Raw genomic sequence first — 16246 nt, forward strand, 5'->3', positions numbered from 1 at the left:
AGACAGTTACAGAAGAGACCAGAAAAAGAACAGTTTCCCACACAGAGTGATCGATGTCTGGAATGGGCTGAACAGTGAAACAGTAAGTGCCAGAACTATACATTAGTTTAAAACTAAACTGGACATGGAGAGATACAAAAACGGGTCACAACAAGCATAGCTCCCATCCCGTAAAATACAACTAGGTAAATACATGGGAAGTAACAATGTGGATAGGGTGAGATCAGAGGAACTTGTTCGGAATTACAAGGTCCTCCTTCAGGAGATGAAGGAATGTGGGAGCAGTCACATCATCTGTGGGATCCTTCCAAGGATCTATGCTGGTTTGTGTTGGAACAGTAGAGCCATAGGGATGAGAGGATATCACAATTGTGCATGCAAATGGGATACCACTTTCCTGATCCTTGGTATCTCTTTTCCAGGCATTACCTTTATTGCTTCTGATGGGATCCACCTTACTCGCAGAGGCAAAGATGTTCTAACAAATCTCATTGTGGGAGTTTGTAATGAACTAGTTCCTTGTTTGGGGTGGAAACTCAAAGGGTAGGGGAAATAAAATGTATTGGGGATAACAGCATAGGGTGTAGCAATAATGTAGAGCAATATGTCAGTGCAGAACAAAATATCATTTTAGGATATAATGTTGGCAGAGGACAAAATATCATTTTAGGATATAATGTTGGCAGAGGACAAAATATCATTTTGGGATATGTCAGTAGAGGACAAAATATTACATTAGGATGTAATGTCAATGAAGGACAAAATATCACAATCAGATATAATGATAGTGGGGGACAAAATATCATGGTAGGATATGTCAGTGGAGGGCAGAATATCATTTCAGGAAGTAATGCTGGACAAAATGTCGATGAACAATGAGTGACTGGTGTGGGATGCAGTGACTGAGGGGGGCAAGGTATGCGAGATTGGATGACTGTGAGGGACCAGATATCCGTGATGGGGCAAATGTCCATGAGGCACTGGATATCAATGAAGGATCAAATGTCAATATAGAGCAAAGCATCAATAAAGAACAAAATTATAATATAAGGCATGATGTTCAAGCTCAAAATCAGTCAAAAAGTAATAATCATGAGTTTCTTAAAACCATGTACTTTATGCTTGTAGTATTAGGAGCAAATTCCTTAAGCCACTCCCTTGGCCATCTTCTGCTCCAGACAATGTGCCTGTCATGAGCAGTGCTCCAGTCAGTTCCACCCCACAAGAGACCCAAGACCCTGCCAGACACCATTGAGCCTGCTGACATATGCCCTAAATCCAGTCAAGACATCAGCCTTGCAGCCCAGTCCTCCATATTGCGCAAAACGTCAAGTCTAACCCAAAGATATTTTGGAAGTATGTCCAGTCTAAAACAAAAGCTTCAGTCAGTATATGTAATCTGTATAAAGATTTGAATAAAACTTCTAAAACTAAAGATGACAATGAAAAGGCAACAGTACTTGCAGACTTTTTTAGCTCAGTGTTTACCAAGGAACCAGAAGGGTTAATACCAGAGGTGGAGGTCAAGGATATTCCAATGTTATCACAGATTGAATTCTCTAGCGAGGATATTATCAGTGTTATAGATAAACTACAAAGGAATAAATCCCCTGGGCCGGAACGGCTTCATCCTCGAATTCTGAAAGAGACGAAAGATGTAATTGCATATCCGCTTTGTAAGATCTTTAATCTATCACTTTTGAGCGAAAGACTACCCATAGATGGGAAACTAGCGAACATCTCGGCAATATACAAAAAAGGTGACAGAAGCGACCCAGGTAATTATAGACCAGTTAGCTTAACATGTGTCATATGCAGGTTATTGGAATCAATAATTAGGAAAAGGATTCTGGAACATCTCAAGGGCAATAAGCTGATTAGTAACAAACAATATGGATTTGTGGAGGGGCGTTCGACGGTACTACAAATGATCACGGTCTTGGACAGATGGACTCAGATTTTAGATGAAGCTGTCAATGTTGCATACTGCAATTTCATGAAGGCCTTTGACACTCCCCCACAGAAGGATAGTTGAGAAGATCAAGAGTTATAACATCAGAGGAAACATTTTGTCATGGATAGCAGACTTTCTCAATGATAGAAAACAAAGAGTGATTGTCAATGGAGTTGAGTCAGAATGGAAGGATGTGGTCAGTGGTGTACCTCAGGGATCTGTGTTGGGTCCGCTACTGTTTGTTTTATATATTAATGACTTGCCAGATTCTGTAATCGACAGCGAATTATTCTTGTATGCAGACGACACTAAAGTATTCAGGAGGATTCATGAAAGCCAGGACTGTGAGAAATTGCAAGAAGATCTCGTGAGGATGAGAAGCTGGTCAGAGAAGTGGCTGATGAGATTTCATCCCAAGAAGTGCTGTGTGATGAAAAATCGGGAAATCAAATGTGGACAAAAGGAAATATTCTATGGAAGAAGAATTGACAGGAATCAAAGTAGAGAAGGATCTGGGAGTTGTAATTGTTGACGAGCTGAAGTTCACAGCACACTTGGCTGAGAAAATCAATAAGGCAAATAGACTAGTTGGGCTAATAAGAAGAACTTTCGTAACATTGAATGAGACCATATTCAAGTCATTATACACTGCACTAGTCCGACCACATTTGGAATACGCTAATTAGGTATGGTGTCCATACAAGAAAAAGGACATTGAGGCTGTGGAAGCAGTTCAAAGAAGAGCAACAAAGTTGGTCCCTAGCCTGAAGGATTTGCCTTACCCTGAACGATTGAGGAAATTAGACCTTCCTACACTATCATACCGTAGATCAAGAGGGGACATGATAGAAACCTTTAAAATTGTGAACAATTTATATGATAGTGAAGTGAGCAGGGGATTATTTATTGAACTTGCCGGTTCAGTGACTCGAGGACACACCAAAAGGATCTACAAGCAGCGCCCAAGATTGGACATCAGGAAATTCACTTTCTGCAGTCGTGTTGTGAACAACTGGAATAGTCTTCCTGATCATGTTGTGAATGCAAATTCAGTTGTGAGTTTTGAAAAGAGATTGGATAGTATATGGAAACATCAAGATCAAATATTCGATTACACAGCTCAAATAAATAACAAATACCTAGACCACAGTGACCACTAGACCCCAGATGACCTAAGTTTTAGTCATTTAGAGCCAGAGTCACAGGCTCAATAGCCTCTTCCGGGACCCTTCTATGTCTATAAATAATCATGTTGTATAGTATGAAGAATCCTCACTTTGGGAGCAGAAGAAGCCAGCTGAACAATGTAAGTGCAGTTAAAAAAAATTCCTAAGCTTTTCCTACTTTTTCTTGCCTGTATTTCTGTACCAGTATCTAAAAATAATTAATGGGTTTAATGGAAAAACTGCTTTAACAGCATTCCCAAAGTCCCAAGGCTGCCGCTAAATTGGGACTCAACATGTGTGTATATATCCAACCACCCAAATGTAAGGATGCCCTCCTTCACATTTCATATATGACTCATCTCCTACTCCCTCTGTCACTCATGCCAACCCCCTTTTCTCCCATCCCCTTTTCACTATGCTGACACCTACCCCTAAATACTACCTCACAGCTAAAACACATATGAACCCTAACACACACACACTGGACACCGAAGCGAAAGGAAGTGCAGTGACTGAGGGTATATCTAGCAGTTTTGTCACCGAATGTGAAGGAAACTAGTTGTTATTGTGTGAGATGGGTAAGCTGTATTTCTCATGTGACCGATAAAGGAAATCCAGTTCTTGAAATAAGTATAGTTTAGGCAAAATGGAGAAAGAAAAAGAAGAAAGACTAATAAATTAACCAAAGAAGAGAGGACTGGATATAAGCAAAGTGGGAAGTCCAAAAGATGTCATCCCCAAAAGAACTTGTTTGATAGATACTCCAAGGATAAACTAAAGGTGGGAAAGCAACAGTTTTTCAGGGTTTCAAAGAAATCTAGGTGAAATAGGTAAAAGCTTAGATATAGAGAAGTTAGATATAGTAATGCATTAAGAAATTGCGAAGTAAATGACTTAATGGAAGAAATCATAGATTTAAAATTGGACTACTGAGCTTTACTTAGGATATTGACTACTTTAAGAACATAAGAATGAAGGAGACTGCAAGAGACCATAAGGCCTACACTAGACAGCTCCATAGAGAGTAATGAGAAAACGATTAACCTCTTCACTCCGGGCCAAAATCTTGCGGGCAGCATTATCTGCCAGACATACGATGTGTCGTAATAATACTCGCATCATAAAATATAGTCACCGCTTATATCGATCGTTCTCTCTTTCACCCATGAATTTTGATAACCATAGAAAATGTGATGAAGACAGTTTAGAGAGTATGTCATTACGCAGGGGCAGCTACAATAAATATAATCAGGACACCGATATGGCAGCCTCGCATATCCACTTGCTCCTCATGCCGCCTACGTATGTGGCACCGTATGGAAGGGGTTAAAAAATTAAGTGACCTAAAGAGTGAAATTGAAATCCTTATAAGAAAAAATGAAAGAATGAAAAATGAGGACAAAAAAATGAAGAACTGAAAAAGGTCAAAGAGCAATTACAAGTAGTGACTGGAAAGGTGGAATCAAAGAAACAGACCTCATTGAAATAAAAAATCAATGGAAACAAGAACTGGAAAATAAAAAAATATTCTTTAGAGAAATAGTACAAAAGCAGATGGAGGAAAATACAAAAGAAACAGTTATGAAAGTAATTAAAGAAAAGGAAAATTGGGTGAGAGATACAGTTGACAAAGGTAAGTGTATTGTGGTCCATGGTATCCAGGAAAAACATGATATGTATAAATACCAGAGAGAAAAGGAGGAGAGTAATGCAATGGTTTGGACACAGGGAAACAATGAGTGAAGAAAAATTAGTTAAAGAGAGGTGCAGATGTGGAGGGAGTAAACTTGAGAGGACAACCAAGGATGAGATGGATATGGTGAAAGGGGCATTGAGCAAGAAGGTAATGTCTGTTGAGCAATAAAGGGAGGAGGCATGAGATAAGGGTGAGTGGAGGGTGACTGTGTATAGATGATACTGTGGTGCAAGAAAGGGAGGGGCTTGGGGATGGGTGGGTAGGGAGTGGTTATTTTCCTAGTTGTATTTTGTTGGAAGGGGAGGTACACTCGTGGTGTCCCGCCTTTGTATCTCGCAGTGTCTAGTTTGTTCTTAAACTCATGAATGGTTTTTGCGCCCACTATTTCCTTGTCCAGTTTGTTCCAAGTGTCCACCACTCTATGTGGAAAACTCTTTTTCTTCAGATCTCTTCTGTAGCTATGTTTTTTATTTTCTTTCCATGTCCTCTTGTACTTTTCATGCCCCAGTTTAACAAATCCTCTCTATCAAGTATTTCTGTTCCATTCATGATTCTGTAGATGGTCAGTAGGTCACCTCTCTCTCTTTTTTTGCGCCAGAGTAGGTAACTCCAGTTTAGCCAATCTCTCCTCATAAGACAAGTTTGCAAGTGCTGCAGCCATATTTGTGGTTGCTCTCTGGATTCTTTCTATTTTATTTATATTCTTTTTGGTACTGGGTGACCACAATGTCACCGCATACTCTAGTCTAGGCCTTATCAGTGTGACCAATATTTTTTCAATAATTTCTTTGTCCAAATATGTAAATGCCACTTTTATTGATCTTAGCAAATTGTAGGATTCTCAGACAATTTTGTTTATCTGTTTATCATAGGACAAGTCATTTGGGATAATTACACCCAAATCTTTTTCAGATCTCTCCTTCTTTACCTCCTTGGTTCCAATTTTATATTGTCTTGATATTCTATTTTTGCTTTTTCCAAACTCCATTATGCTACACTTCTTAACACTGAAGTCCACTTCACATTTCTGACTCCAGTTCCATACTTTATTCAGATCTTCCTGCAGTGATTTGCAATCCTTTTCAAATTTTACTTTCCTTAACAGTTTGGTGTCATCTGCAAAGAAGCTTATGTAGCATTTCACATCATTATCCATGTCATTCACATAAATAGCAAACATTATTGGAGCTAGTACAGATCCTTGCGGTACTCCACTGGTCACCTCTTTCCAATCTGAATATTTTTTTCTGAGCACTACTCTCATCTTTCTATCAATCAGGAAGTCTTCCATCCATTTTAGTAGGTTCCCATGTATCCCTCCTATATGTTCCAGTTTTTTTTAATAATTTTTTGTGTAGTACTTTGTCAAAAGCTTTTTGTAAGTCCAGGAAGGCACAGTCAGCCCATCCATTCCTTTCTTGCACTATGTCTATTAATCTTGAGTAGAAACATATTAAATTTGTGGTACATGATCTTCCTTGTCTGAACCCAAATTATATTGGGTTTAATATATTGTTATCTTCCAGGTGTTTTACCCATCCATTCTTGATGATTTTCTCACAAATTTTGGCTATAGTGCTTGTTAGTGAGACTGGCCTGTAGTTAATTAGTTCTTCCTTGTTTCCTCTTTTATATATTGGTACAATGCTAGCATTTCTCCAGTCTTTTGGTATTTTTCCTTCTTTAAGTGAGCAACTTATCATGTTATGTATTTTGTCCGTTGGTTCTTCTTTGTATTCTTTTAGAATCCAATTTGCACTTCCATCTGGGCCATGTGATTTCCTGATGTCAAGGTTTGATACATGTTCCATTATTTTTTTTTTTTTTTGTGTTATTGTTATCTTGCTCATGGGGGGAGATCGCCTTTCATTTCTTTCATCCCAATACTGTGCTTTCTCTCTAGTGAAGACAGATTTGAAGTGGTTATTCATGACTTCGGCCATTTCTAATTCTTCTGTGTATTCTATATTCCCTTGGCATAGTTTCACCATTTCCTGTTTGTTTTTAAGTTTACCATTCACATATTGATAGAATAGTTTGGGTTGCTCTTTGCATTTATCTATAACTTCCTTTTCATGGTTCCTTTTTCCTCTCTTCTCACTTTAACATACTCATTTCTATAGTTTATATAAACTTGCCATTTTCCTGGTTTTTTATCTTTTCTCCATCTTTTCCAAGCTCTGTCCCTTCTGTCTTTTGCCTCACTGCATCTTTTGTTGAACTAGCATTTAATGTACACTCTCTCTCGCTTCTGTCTTAGTACATGCCTATTCACCCCTTCATTGTAATTATCCATCATGATATTCCATTTCTCTTCCACTTTTTCTCTTCCATGTAAAAATTTTCCCAGTTCGCATTCTGGAAGAATTTCTTTAGTTTTGCAAAGTCCGTTTTGTTGTACATCAATCTTCCTTTCCTATGCTTTTCATTTCTCTCCATGTGTATTTCTTCCTTTAGTTCAGTTTCATTGGGTATATGGTCACTCTTTCCAATTGGTGTCTTGTATTGGATTTCATCCACAATTTCAGGTTCTGTTGTAAATACTAAATCTAGTTTTGACGGCTCCTCGTTATTTCTGTATCTGGTGTTTTCATTAAACCACTGAGTCATTGTATATTCCATGGTCATGTCCAGTAGTACATTACCCCACAAGTCTTCTCTCACTGTCATGTTCTCCTAACAAATTTCTTTGCAATTGAAGTCCCCCATAAATACCATATTACCCCCACCCATTAGCATCTCATTTAATGATTGCCTTGTATCTTCTTGCCTTTTCATATGCTCATTCTCTTTCCAAGCGTTCATTTTTGGGGGCACATAAGTCACCACAAACTTTCTACTTTTCGTGTTCTTGTCTTCGACTTTTATCATGATCAGTTCTATATTACCTTTCCCCTCCGCAATTTTTGTCACATTCAAGTTTCTCTTGGCCAAGAACATGACTCCTCCTCCCTTAATCCAGTAATTGTATAGTCCATGTCCAACTTCAATGGATGGTATTTCACCCCTTAGTTTAGTCTCCACAATTCCCATATGTCTGTTTTTTTTTTTTTTCTAGCAGGTAATCATTAAGTTCATTGAGTCCTGAAATTAATCCATTGATGTTGGTATAGGCAACTTTCAATTTTCTTCCTTCTCCATATTTTTTTTTTTTTTTTTTTTTTTTTTTTTTTTCAGTATCATGTCAATTACTCTCCAATAGAATTCCTTGCTTTCGGTCTTCATTCTCTTCGTGTTTTTTCCTTTGCTTCATCTCTTAGTGTCTTCTCTTTTTCTAACTCCTCAATACTCATTTCTCTTTGTATCCATATCTTATTGTACTTTTCACTCCTTGCCAAGTTACCTACATTTTCAAATATGTCTTCTACTACCATTTGTAATCTTAGTTTTATCTTTTGGGGTTGATTTCTATCCTTAAATAATGTTACCAATCCTATGTCGTGAGACGATGCGCTGTGTCTTTGTGTTTCGAGCGAGTGTAGGCCGTCCGAGCCCTCGGGTCGCGCATCTTGTGCAGCTTGGCCATGCCCCCAAGCCCAGGTCGCATCGCCGGGTCAGTGTGTGATTGGCGCAGGTCAATTTGCACACGACCCGTAGCAACTGCGATTGGCTGCGGGGGTTGCGCATGACCCGTGGGCATAGCCTCGTACCCCGCGAGCAATCAAAGCACGCACTTCAGCTGCATAGGTCATCACTGAGTACCATTTCTTACCTTGCTCCCGCTAATCAGTGTACAATAGTTAATATTTTGCCTCCGTGCCAAATAAACATTTAAGCACATTTCGTGTTTGGAATTCGTATCTTATCCTATTTCTACCGCACTACCATACCTATGTGCATGTGCATTATCTATGTCTTTCCCTGCATTTTGAGCTCCATCATGAATTTCTCTTAGGATTGCTATTGCTGTCTCTTTTTCATCTTTTTCTCTCATGTACCTCGCCAGTCAATATACCACAATACATTTCATTCATATCCAATGTGTCTCTGACCCAATTTGCTTTTTCATTAATTACTTGGATAATTGTGTCTTTTGCATTTTCCTGCATTTGTTGTACTATTTCTTTGAAAACAATTTCTTTATTTTTAATGTTTTCCTTCCATTTCTTAATCTTTTGGATACTTTCCTCACCTAAGTTCTCTTTGATTTTTTCAGTCATTTCTTGTGTTTTTTTGTTTACCTCTTTTTTTAAGTTTTCACTATTGGTAGTATCATTAAGTCTCTTCTTTTCATTATCACTCTTCAGCTCTCTTATATAACTTTTCATTTCCTTAATCTTATTTCTTAGATCCAAGTAATTTCTCCTTATGTCAGAAATTTCAATGCTTGCTTGCGCTAAGCGATCCATTGGCCCAACAATTTTGTTGTATTACATGGGAAGGGATCTATGCTCGTAGTGACCCGTCTTTGTATCTTTCAGCATCTAGTTTGTTCTTAAATTCTTGTATGGTTTTTGCACACACCATTGCCTCGTCCAATTTGTTCCAGACATCCACCACTCTGTGTGTGTGTATGTGTATTTACCTAGTTGTTTCTTACAGAAAGGGGAGCTACATTCATGGTGTCCCACCTTTGTAACTCAGTGTCTAGTTTGCTCTTAAATTTGTGTATGGTTTTTGCACACACTATTGTTTGATCCACTTTGTTCAAAGTATTTACCTAGTTACATTTACCTAGTTATATTTTACGGGACAAGAGCTATGCTCGTAGAGACCCGTTTTCATATCTCTCCATATCCAGTTTATTCTTAAAATCATGTATAGTTTTAGCATTCACTGTTTCTCCATTTAGTGTGTTCCAGACATCAATCACTATGTGGGAAGCTATCTTTTTTTTTTTTTTTTTTTAGTTCTCTTCTGTAGCTGTCTTTCTTTAGTTTCTTTTTGTGTCCTCTTGTTTCTCTTTTGTCCTACTTTAATAAGTCGTCTCTATCAAGAATTTCCAACCCTTTCACCACTGTGTGGAAAACTGTTTTTCTTCAGATCTCTTCTATAACTATCTTTTTTGAGTTTCTTTCCATGTCCTCTTGTGATTTTCTTGTCCTAATTTAACAAGTCCTCTCTATCCAGTATTTCCATTCCCTTCATAATTCTATAGATGGTGAGTAGATCGCCTCTCTCTCTTCTTTGCTCCAAAGTCAGTAACCCAATTTAGCCAGTCTCTCTTTATATGACAAGTTTGACAGTGCTGGAGCCATTTTCTGTGGTTGTTCTCTGGATTCTTTTAATATTCTATATATTCTTTTTGGTACTGGGTGACCATAATGTCGCTGCATATTCCAGTCTAAGCCTTATTAGTGTGACTAATATCTTTTTAATTTCTTCATCCAAATAGGTAAATGCCACTTTTATTGATCTTAGCAAGTTATAGGATTCTCTAATAATTTTGCTTACTTGTTTATCAGAGGACAAGTTGTTTGAGATAATTATTCCCAGATCTTTTTCAGATCCCACTTTCTTTATCTCCTTAGTTCCAATTTTATACTGTCCTGATATTCTATTTTTACTTTTTCCAAATGATAATTTGACACAGCCCAAAAGGATTTCTCCCCATCTCCTTTTCTGCATGAGGGAATGGAGAGGGTGGGTTGCTGATTAAGTGAAGTGGCCTTGCTGTGGATGTACTGTGTTTTGTTATATTGCTTCTGACCCAGGGCAGTGGGCGGGATATAGGGATAACACATCATCCATGTGGAGCTAAGATGGGAGGGAAGGGTGGTGGACAGAAGTGGAATGGGTAAGAGTGGATACATCCATTTTGAACTTAGCTACCTTCTTTTTATGGGGAAAAAGCCCTTGATCTATAGATTTTTTTCTTTCTTTACTATCTAGAGCACAATGCTCTTATGGGGCAAGTTACTTTTCATATATAACCTCATTGTTTTCGTGTGAAAAGTTTACTTAAAATTTTTATCTACTTTGACAATCATCTTATTCATTAATCTTTAGTTATTAGTTTGTGTTATTTAGGGTTTTATTAAATTCAAAGCTTTATATTTAAATTAATTTAATAACTACTTTTAGAGTTTAACCTAATTTTCATAATCTATTTATTCTATTGATAATTCTATGGTTAATTTCTTACTTTTTGGCTATCCAGTGTCAATTTTATCATTGTGTAAATCTGTGTATATACCGTATATTTCCGTGTATAAGACGACCTTTGTATAAGACGAGGTACAAAATTAGAGCAAATTTTTATGAATTTATCTCATATCGGTAGTATAAGATGACTGCTAAATTACAAAAGCATCAGTGTATCAAAACCTACCGTACAAAAAGAATTGTTTTGATTACGTTTATCAGCTGTTTTTTCCGCTTTTTCTCTTTTCTTTCTCATTACTTAACTGTATCCTTATACCAGATAAATTACTTACTGTATCCTTATAAATTCAAAATAAATTAAATAACAAAGCAAATCATGTATCATGATTTTCTGAGAACACACATCAACTAACAAAAATTATTTGTTTACGTTCCTGGTTCGACATAGCTCACTCCACCGCACACAACGGTTGGCACACAACAATCTTGCGTTTATCAGCTGCTTTGTTGGTCTGGGATATGTTTAGGAGTCATATAATAGCGAATTCTAAAACACGGTTGGCACGAAGCAATACTGATATTGCTGTTATTCCAGGTGGCTTAACTTCTGTACTTCAGCCACTTGATGTAAGTTTAAACAAACCGTTTAAAGATAACGTTAGGTATCAATGGAACGAGTGGATGATGAATGGAGAGAAGTTATTTACAAAAGGTGGAGCTATGCATAGTGCATCACTTGATGTTCTCTGCAAGTTTGTTATCAAAGCTTGGGAAAGTGTTAAGGTCGAAAGTATCGTAAAATCTTTTAAAAAATGTGGAATCTCTAATGCAATGGATGGCACTGAAGATGATTTATTGTATGGAAGTGATGACGAAGCCGAAGTCGACTCACCGGTACCGGACTGGGATCCCTACGATGACGGCATATTTGAGGAATCTTGTGACATGTTCAAACAACTTTTCGAAACAGAGAGTGATGATTGTGATGAGTTTGAAGTGTTTTATATAAATAAATAAAGAAATAAAGTTTTATAATATTTAAAGTTTTAAATGTAATTTTATTGAAAATAAAGGTTTTAGAAATACGTTTGATGTGTAATATTGATGATGATTAGAAATTAAGTTTTATAATTTAATTTTTTTTTTAATTTTCTGTGTTTTAAATGCAACTACTGTAATATACTTTTTTATCTATAAATAAACGTTTTATGTACTGTAATCCAAAATTGTTATTTTCAGTCTTAAAAATTACTGAAAAATTAGCGAAAGAAAAAGGTTGCTATGAACGCAACCAGTGCTCGATGTTTACATTTTTTCAGCTGTGTTAAATGTGTTTACATAGAGTAGTTAAAAGTACCGTAATTTCATTAATATAGAATTATTCCTCAAATTTATTGACAATTGCCATTTACTATAAAAGTATGCCAATAATATATAAGGTATATATGGTTTAATTACCTTTATTACCAGTTCTTATCACAATGTGAATCATTTCCTGTGTATCGGTGGTTATCGGCAGGCTAGCCTACCAAGTCATCTCACGTAGAATTCAAGGTTTGATTTTTATAATAGTAGTATAAGACAACCCCCAATTTTACGGGGTGAATTTTTGGATTTTAGGGTCGTCTTATACGTAGAAATATACGGTATTCTAGGCCTTTTAGATTCAATTTTAAACCTTTCTCTGTAATATGGTCATATAGTCACTCTCATATCATGCTGCTGATCCTTATTCTAAAGGATCTATCATTTCTATGTATATATTTGTAAAATATCTATGTATATATTTGTAAATTTTAAGAACTCAGTATATGGATTATATTACATAAGAACCATTTTCAAATGGTATAATATATTTTATTTTAACTTTGCTCCAAATATATTTCCCATGTATCTTAGGATCCTTCCAGCTCAGCCATCCATCCAATCTTCTTCTTCTCTCAAGTTCTCTCAGTTTTCTGTTGCAAATGTGTGGGTCAATTTCTAAGTTACCAATTTATAATAGGAAGAGGAAGAGATCTACAGTTACAAGTTGTCAGCTCTCCTAGTGTAAAACTGGATGAAAATACAGTTGAAGCTGACAGAAAGAGATAATGGGCCCAGTACAAAGTGTCAGCCCATTGGTGCTGCACCTCCAGATAGAAATGATATGGGTTCATGGGTTCTGAAAGATGGGAAGTAGAAAGATGACTTTTTCTTGATGTTCATTTTGCAGGACCACCACTTTAGGGTACCATTACTGATCCCAGATTATGATCTAATGGTGTAATTTACAGGTTTCTGACTAGGGTGAGATAACACTATTCAGCTGTGGGATGAACCAAAGGTTACACAGATCAAGAACACTTCCTGTATCCTTTGTCAATCTCACTTAACTAAACTTAATGAAAATTTCTCAAACTTTTCTGTTCTTTAGTATATCATAACTTACATATACCAAACGCTTTTTCCCCCTACACTGGGGGTAGCCAAAAAGAAAAAGGCATAGAAACCACTCCCACCCATTCCATTTCCTATATATTCCACTCCCCTCCACCCTCCTTCCTCCCTCTCATCTTGGCACCTCCTGGATAACAGGTCATCCATGCATCCTGTCCACTGCCGTGTCAGAAGCAGTGTCACAAGACACAGCACATCCACAGCAAGGCCACTTCATTAATTCGGCGACCCCCCCTCTCCATCCCCCCCATGCAGAAAAGGAGAAGATGGGGTGAAATCCCTTCGGGATACATCAAATTTTTTCTCATACATACTACCTCACCCCCCATCCCCCACCCACTCCCCCTCATGCATCACAGCATCATCTACAATTACAAATATATGAAAACACATGACACAGGATAGGGACATTTAAAATGTTTACTGCTTGTGAGTATCCATTGTTCTATCTCAATTAATACCTCTTACTATAATTTATACTTCTCTGCAACTAGATCATACATTTGTTCTTCCTGCAGCCCTTGCTGCCAGAAGAAGATTGTGGTGTCTGGAAGGCTATTGATGAGGAGGGTTGTTGTTGCTCCTTCACTGCATTCACCAAGTGTCAACACAACTCCACCCTCATTCATTGTCACATCACACATCACACCCCCATACTGTAATGGAAATAGAGTAAAACCAATGATATGCATGGTAAAAGATTGTGATGGTGAAAGGGATAAAATTAGCTACAAATATGTGGTAATGGTTTATATTATCTTTAAGTCAATGATTCTTAAAATATCATACTTCTATGTATATATAATGTGTACGTGGATGGGGTGGTATGGGGTGAGGTGATGGTGATAGGAAGTGAATTGGAGATGGTCAGTGAGAGTGGAGGGATGTGGGAGGTGAGACAGTTATTGTTTGCTGATGACTATGCACTTATGTCTGGGTCAGAGGAGAGTCTGAGGTAGTTAGTTATATGAACTTCTTTGTTATATGAACTTCTTTGCAGATGATGCAAAACTACTAAAGAAAATAAGTACAGAAAAAGACTGTGAATCTCTACAGAGAGACCTGGACAAAGTCTGGAAATGGAGCCAATTGTGGAAAGAAAACATCAACATCAATAAATATATAATGGAGTTTGGAAAAAGTAAAAATAGAATATCAGGGCAATATAAGGTTGGTACAAAAGTGTAGTTGGGAAGGCTTATGGGAGGGTCTTGATTGAGAGGATTAGGAAAGGAACAGAGGGAGTAATTGGTGAGGAACAGTGTGGGTTTAGGACAGGTAAGGGTTGTGTACATCAGATTTTGGTGGTAAGACAGATATGTGAGAAAGCTATAGGAAAAGGTAAGGATGTTTTTTGGGCTTTTATGGATTTGGAAAAGGCTTACAACAGAGTAGACAGGAAGGCACTGTGGGAGGACCACAGTGGAAATAAGTCTTTTGACTTTCTGTGCCATCCTCGGATGTACAATTATATATACTGTGTATAATATTGAGTCTTGTATGTATTGTACTTATTGTATGTATGATTGTATCCGAATAAAAAAAATTCAATATGGGATAGGAGGAAAGCTGTTAAGAGCGGTCAAGAGTTTTTACGAGAGTAGTAGAGCTTGTGTTAGGATTAGACATGGAGAGAGTGAATGGTTTGAGGTAAAGGTGGGACTTCATCAGGGATGTGTGATGTCACCCTGGCTGTTCAATTTATACATGGATGGGGTGATGCGACACACCTAAGAAAGTACCCATGTGCCAAATTCTTGTCATTGAGGAGCCCTTTTCCAAGGTTGTTGTTGATTGTGTGGGCCCTCTCCCAAAGACAAAATCTGGGAAAACATTTCTCCTCACCATAATGTGTCAGGCTACTCGATACGCTGAAGCGATAACTCTCCCAAACATTAATGCCAGGACAATCACCAAGGCCCTAATGTCTTATTTTAGTAAGATGGGTATGCCTCGGGAGGTGCAGAGTGATAGAGGCAGTAACTTTTTAAGTGGGATAATCAAAGGAGCCCTGGAAGGCTTCAACATAAAACATGTCATCGCATCAGCATATCACCCCAGAGTCAGGGCAGTATGGTTCGAGCCTTTGTATTAGAATTTGAGAAGGACTGGGATGAAGGCATAGACTTGTTACTATATGCCACTAGAATAACTGTACATGAAGGTCTAGGTTTTTCTCTTTTTTACTTGATATTTGGTAGAACCCCAAGGGAGCCCCTTGCCTCCCTGTATGACCAACTACTGGCAAAAACCCCAGGGGAAAGTACCATGTATGCCAGGTTAGTGGGTACCAATTTCAAGAAGTTGAAAAAGGTCAGGCAAATAGCAAAAAGTGCAGGGTAATTATAAGGATAATTATGATAGGAAATAGGTTAAGAGGGAACTAAAAGTTGGAGAATATGTGCTTGTACTGTCCCCTCAGAAAACTTCATTGCATCCAAAATATGAGGGACCATTCAAAGTGCTTGAGAGGAAAGGGGGTCATAATTATGTTTTGAGAAACCCAAAGAGGAGGTCTGGGGTGCAACAAGCACATATTAACCTTCTGAAAGAATTCAAGGGAACAGTAGAGGAAGAAGCGATTGGCATGGTTGAGACAGAGTGAACTGACAGGAGCCTTGATTCAGATATTGGGGATCTAACCTTCTTTTATGATTTAGGCAGATCAGACACCAGTGAGGCATTGGAGAAATCTTTGTCATCACTGGAAGGAGAGATGTGGGAAGAAGTCAGAGCACTTCTCTGCAAGAATGCCCAGATATTTTCCTCATGTCCCACCGTTACTCAAGTAATATATCATGATGTCCTAGAAGATGGAGCCAAGCCAGTGAAGCAGACACTGTACAGATTGTTGCCCCAGAAGAGGAGAATCATGGAGGAGGAAGTAAGACTACTCATGGACCAAGGGTTAGTGGAACCTAGCACTAGTCCGTGGGCCTTGCCAGC

At 37.8% G+C, this 16246-nt stretch overlaps 1 protein-coding gene across 11 annotated transcripts in view; it reads right to left on the minus strand.

Annotated features, from left to right (window-relative positions):
- Vps13 (vacuolar protein sorting 13C) overlaps positions 1 to 16246 on the minus strand; it is a 1483510-nt gene that overhangs the window by 287755 nt on the left and 1179509 nt on the right. For all 11 annotated transcript variants that reach the window (XM_076210284.1, XM_076210280.1, XM_076210283.1 and 8 more), the window contains one exon: positions 13802 to 13956. In XM_076210284.1, the coding sequence (XP_076066399.1) occupies positions 13802 to 13956 (155 nt within the window). The remainder of the gene's footprint in view (positions 1 to 13801; positions 13957 to 16246) is intronic.

The sequence above is a fragment of the Oratosquilla oratoria genome, chromosome 27, assembly GCF_046742065.1.
Source record: "Oratosquilla oratoria isolate Oo_2021 chromosome 27, ASM4674206v1, whole genome shotgun sequence".
NCBI classification, from domain to species: Eukaryota; Metazoa; Arthropoda; class Malacostraca; order Stomatopoda; family Squillidae; genus Oratosquilla; species Oratosquilla oratoria.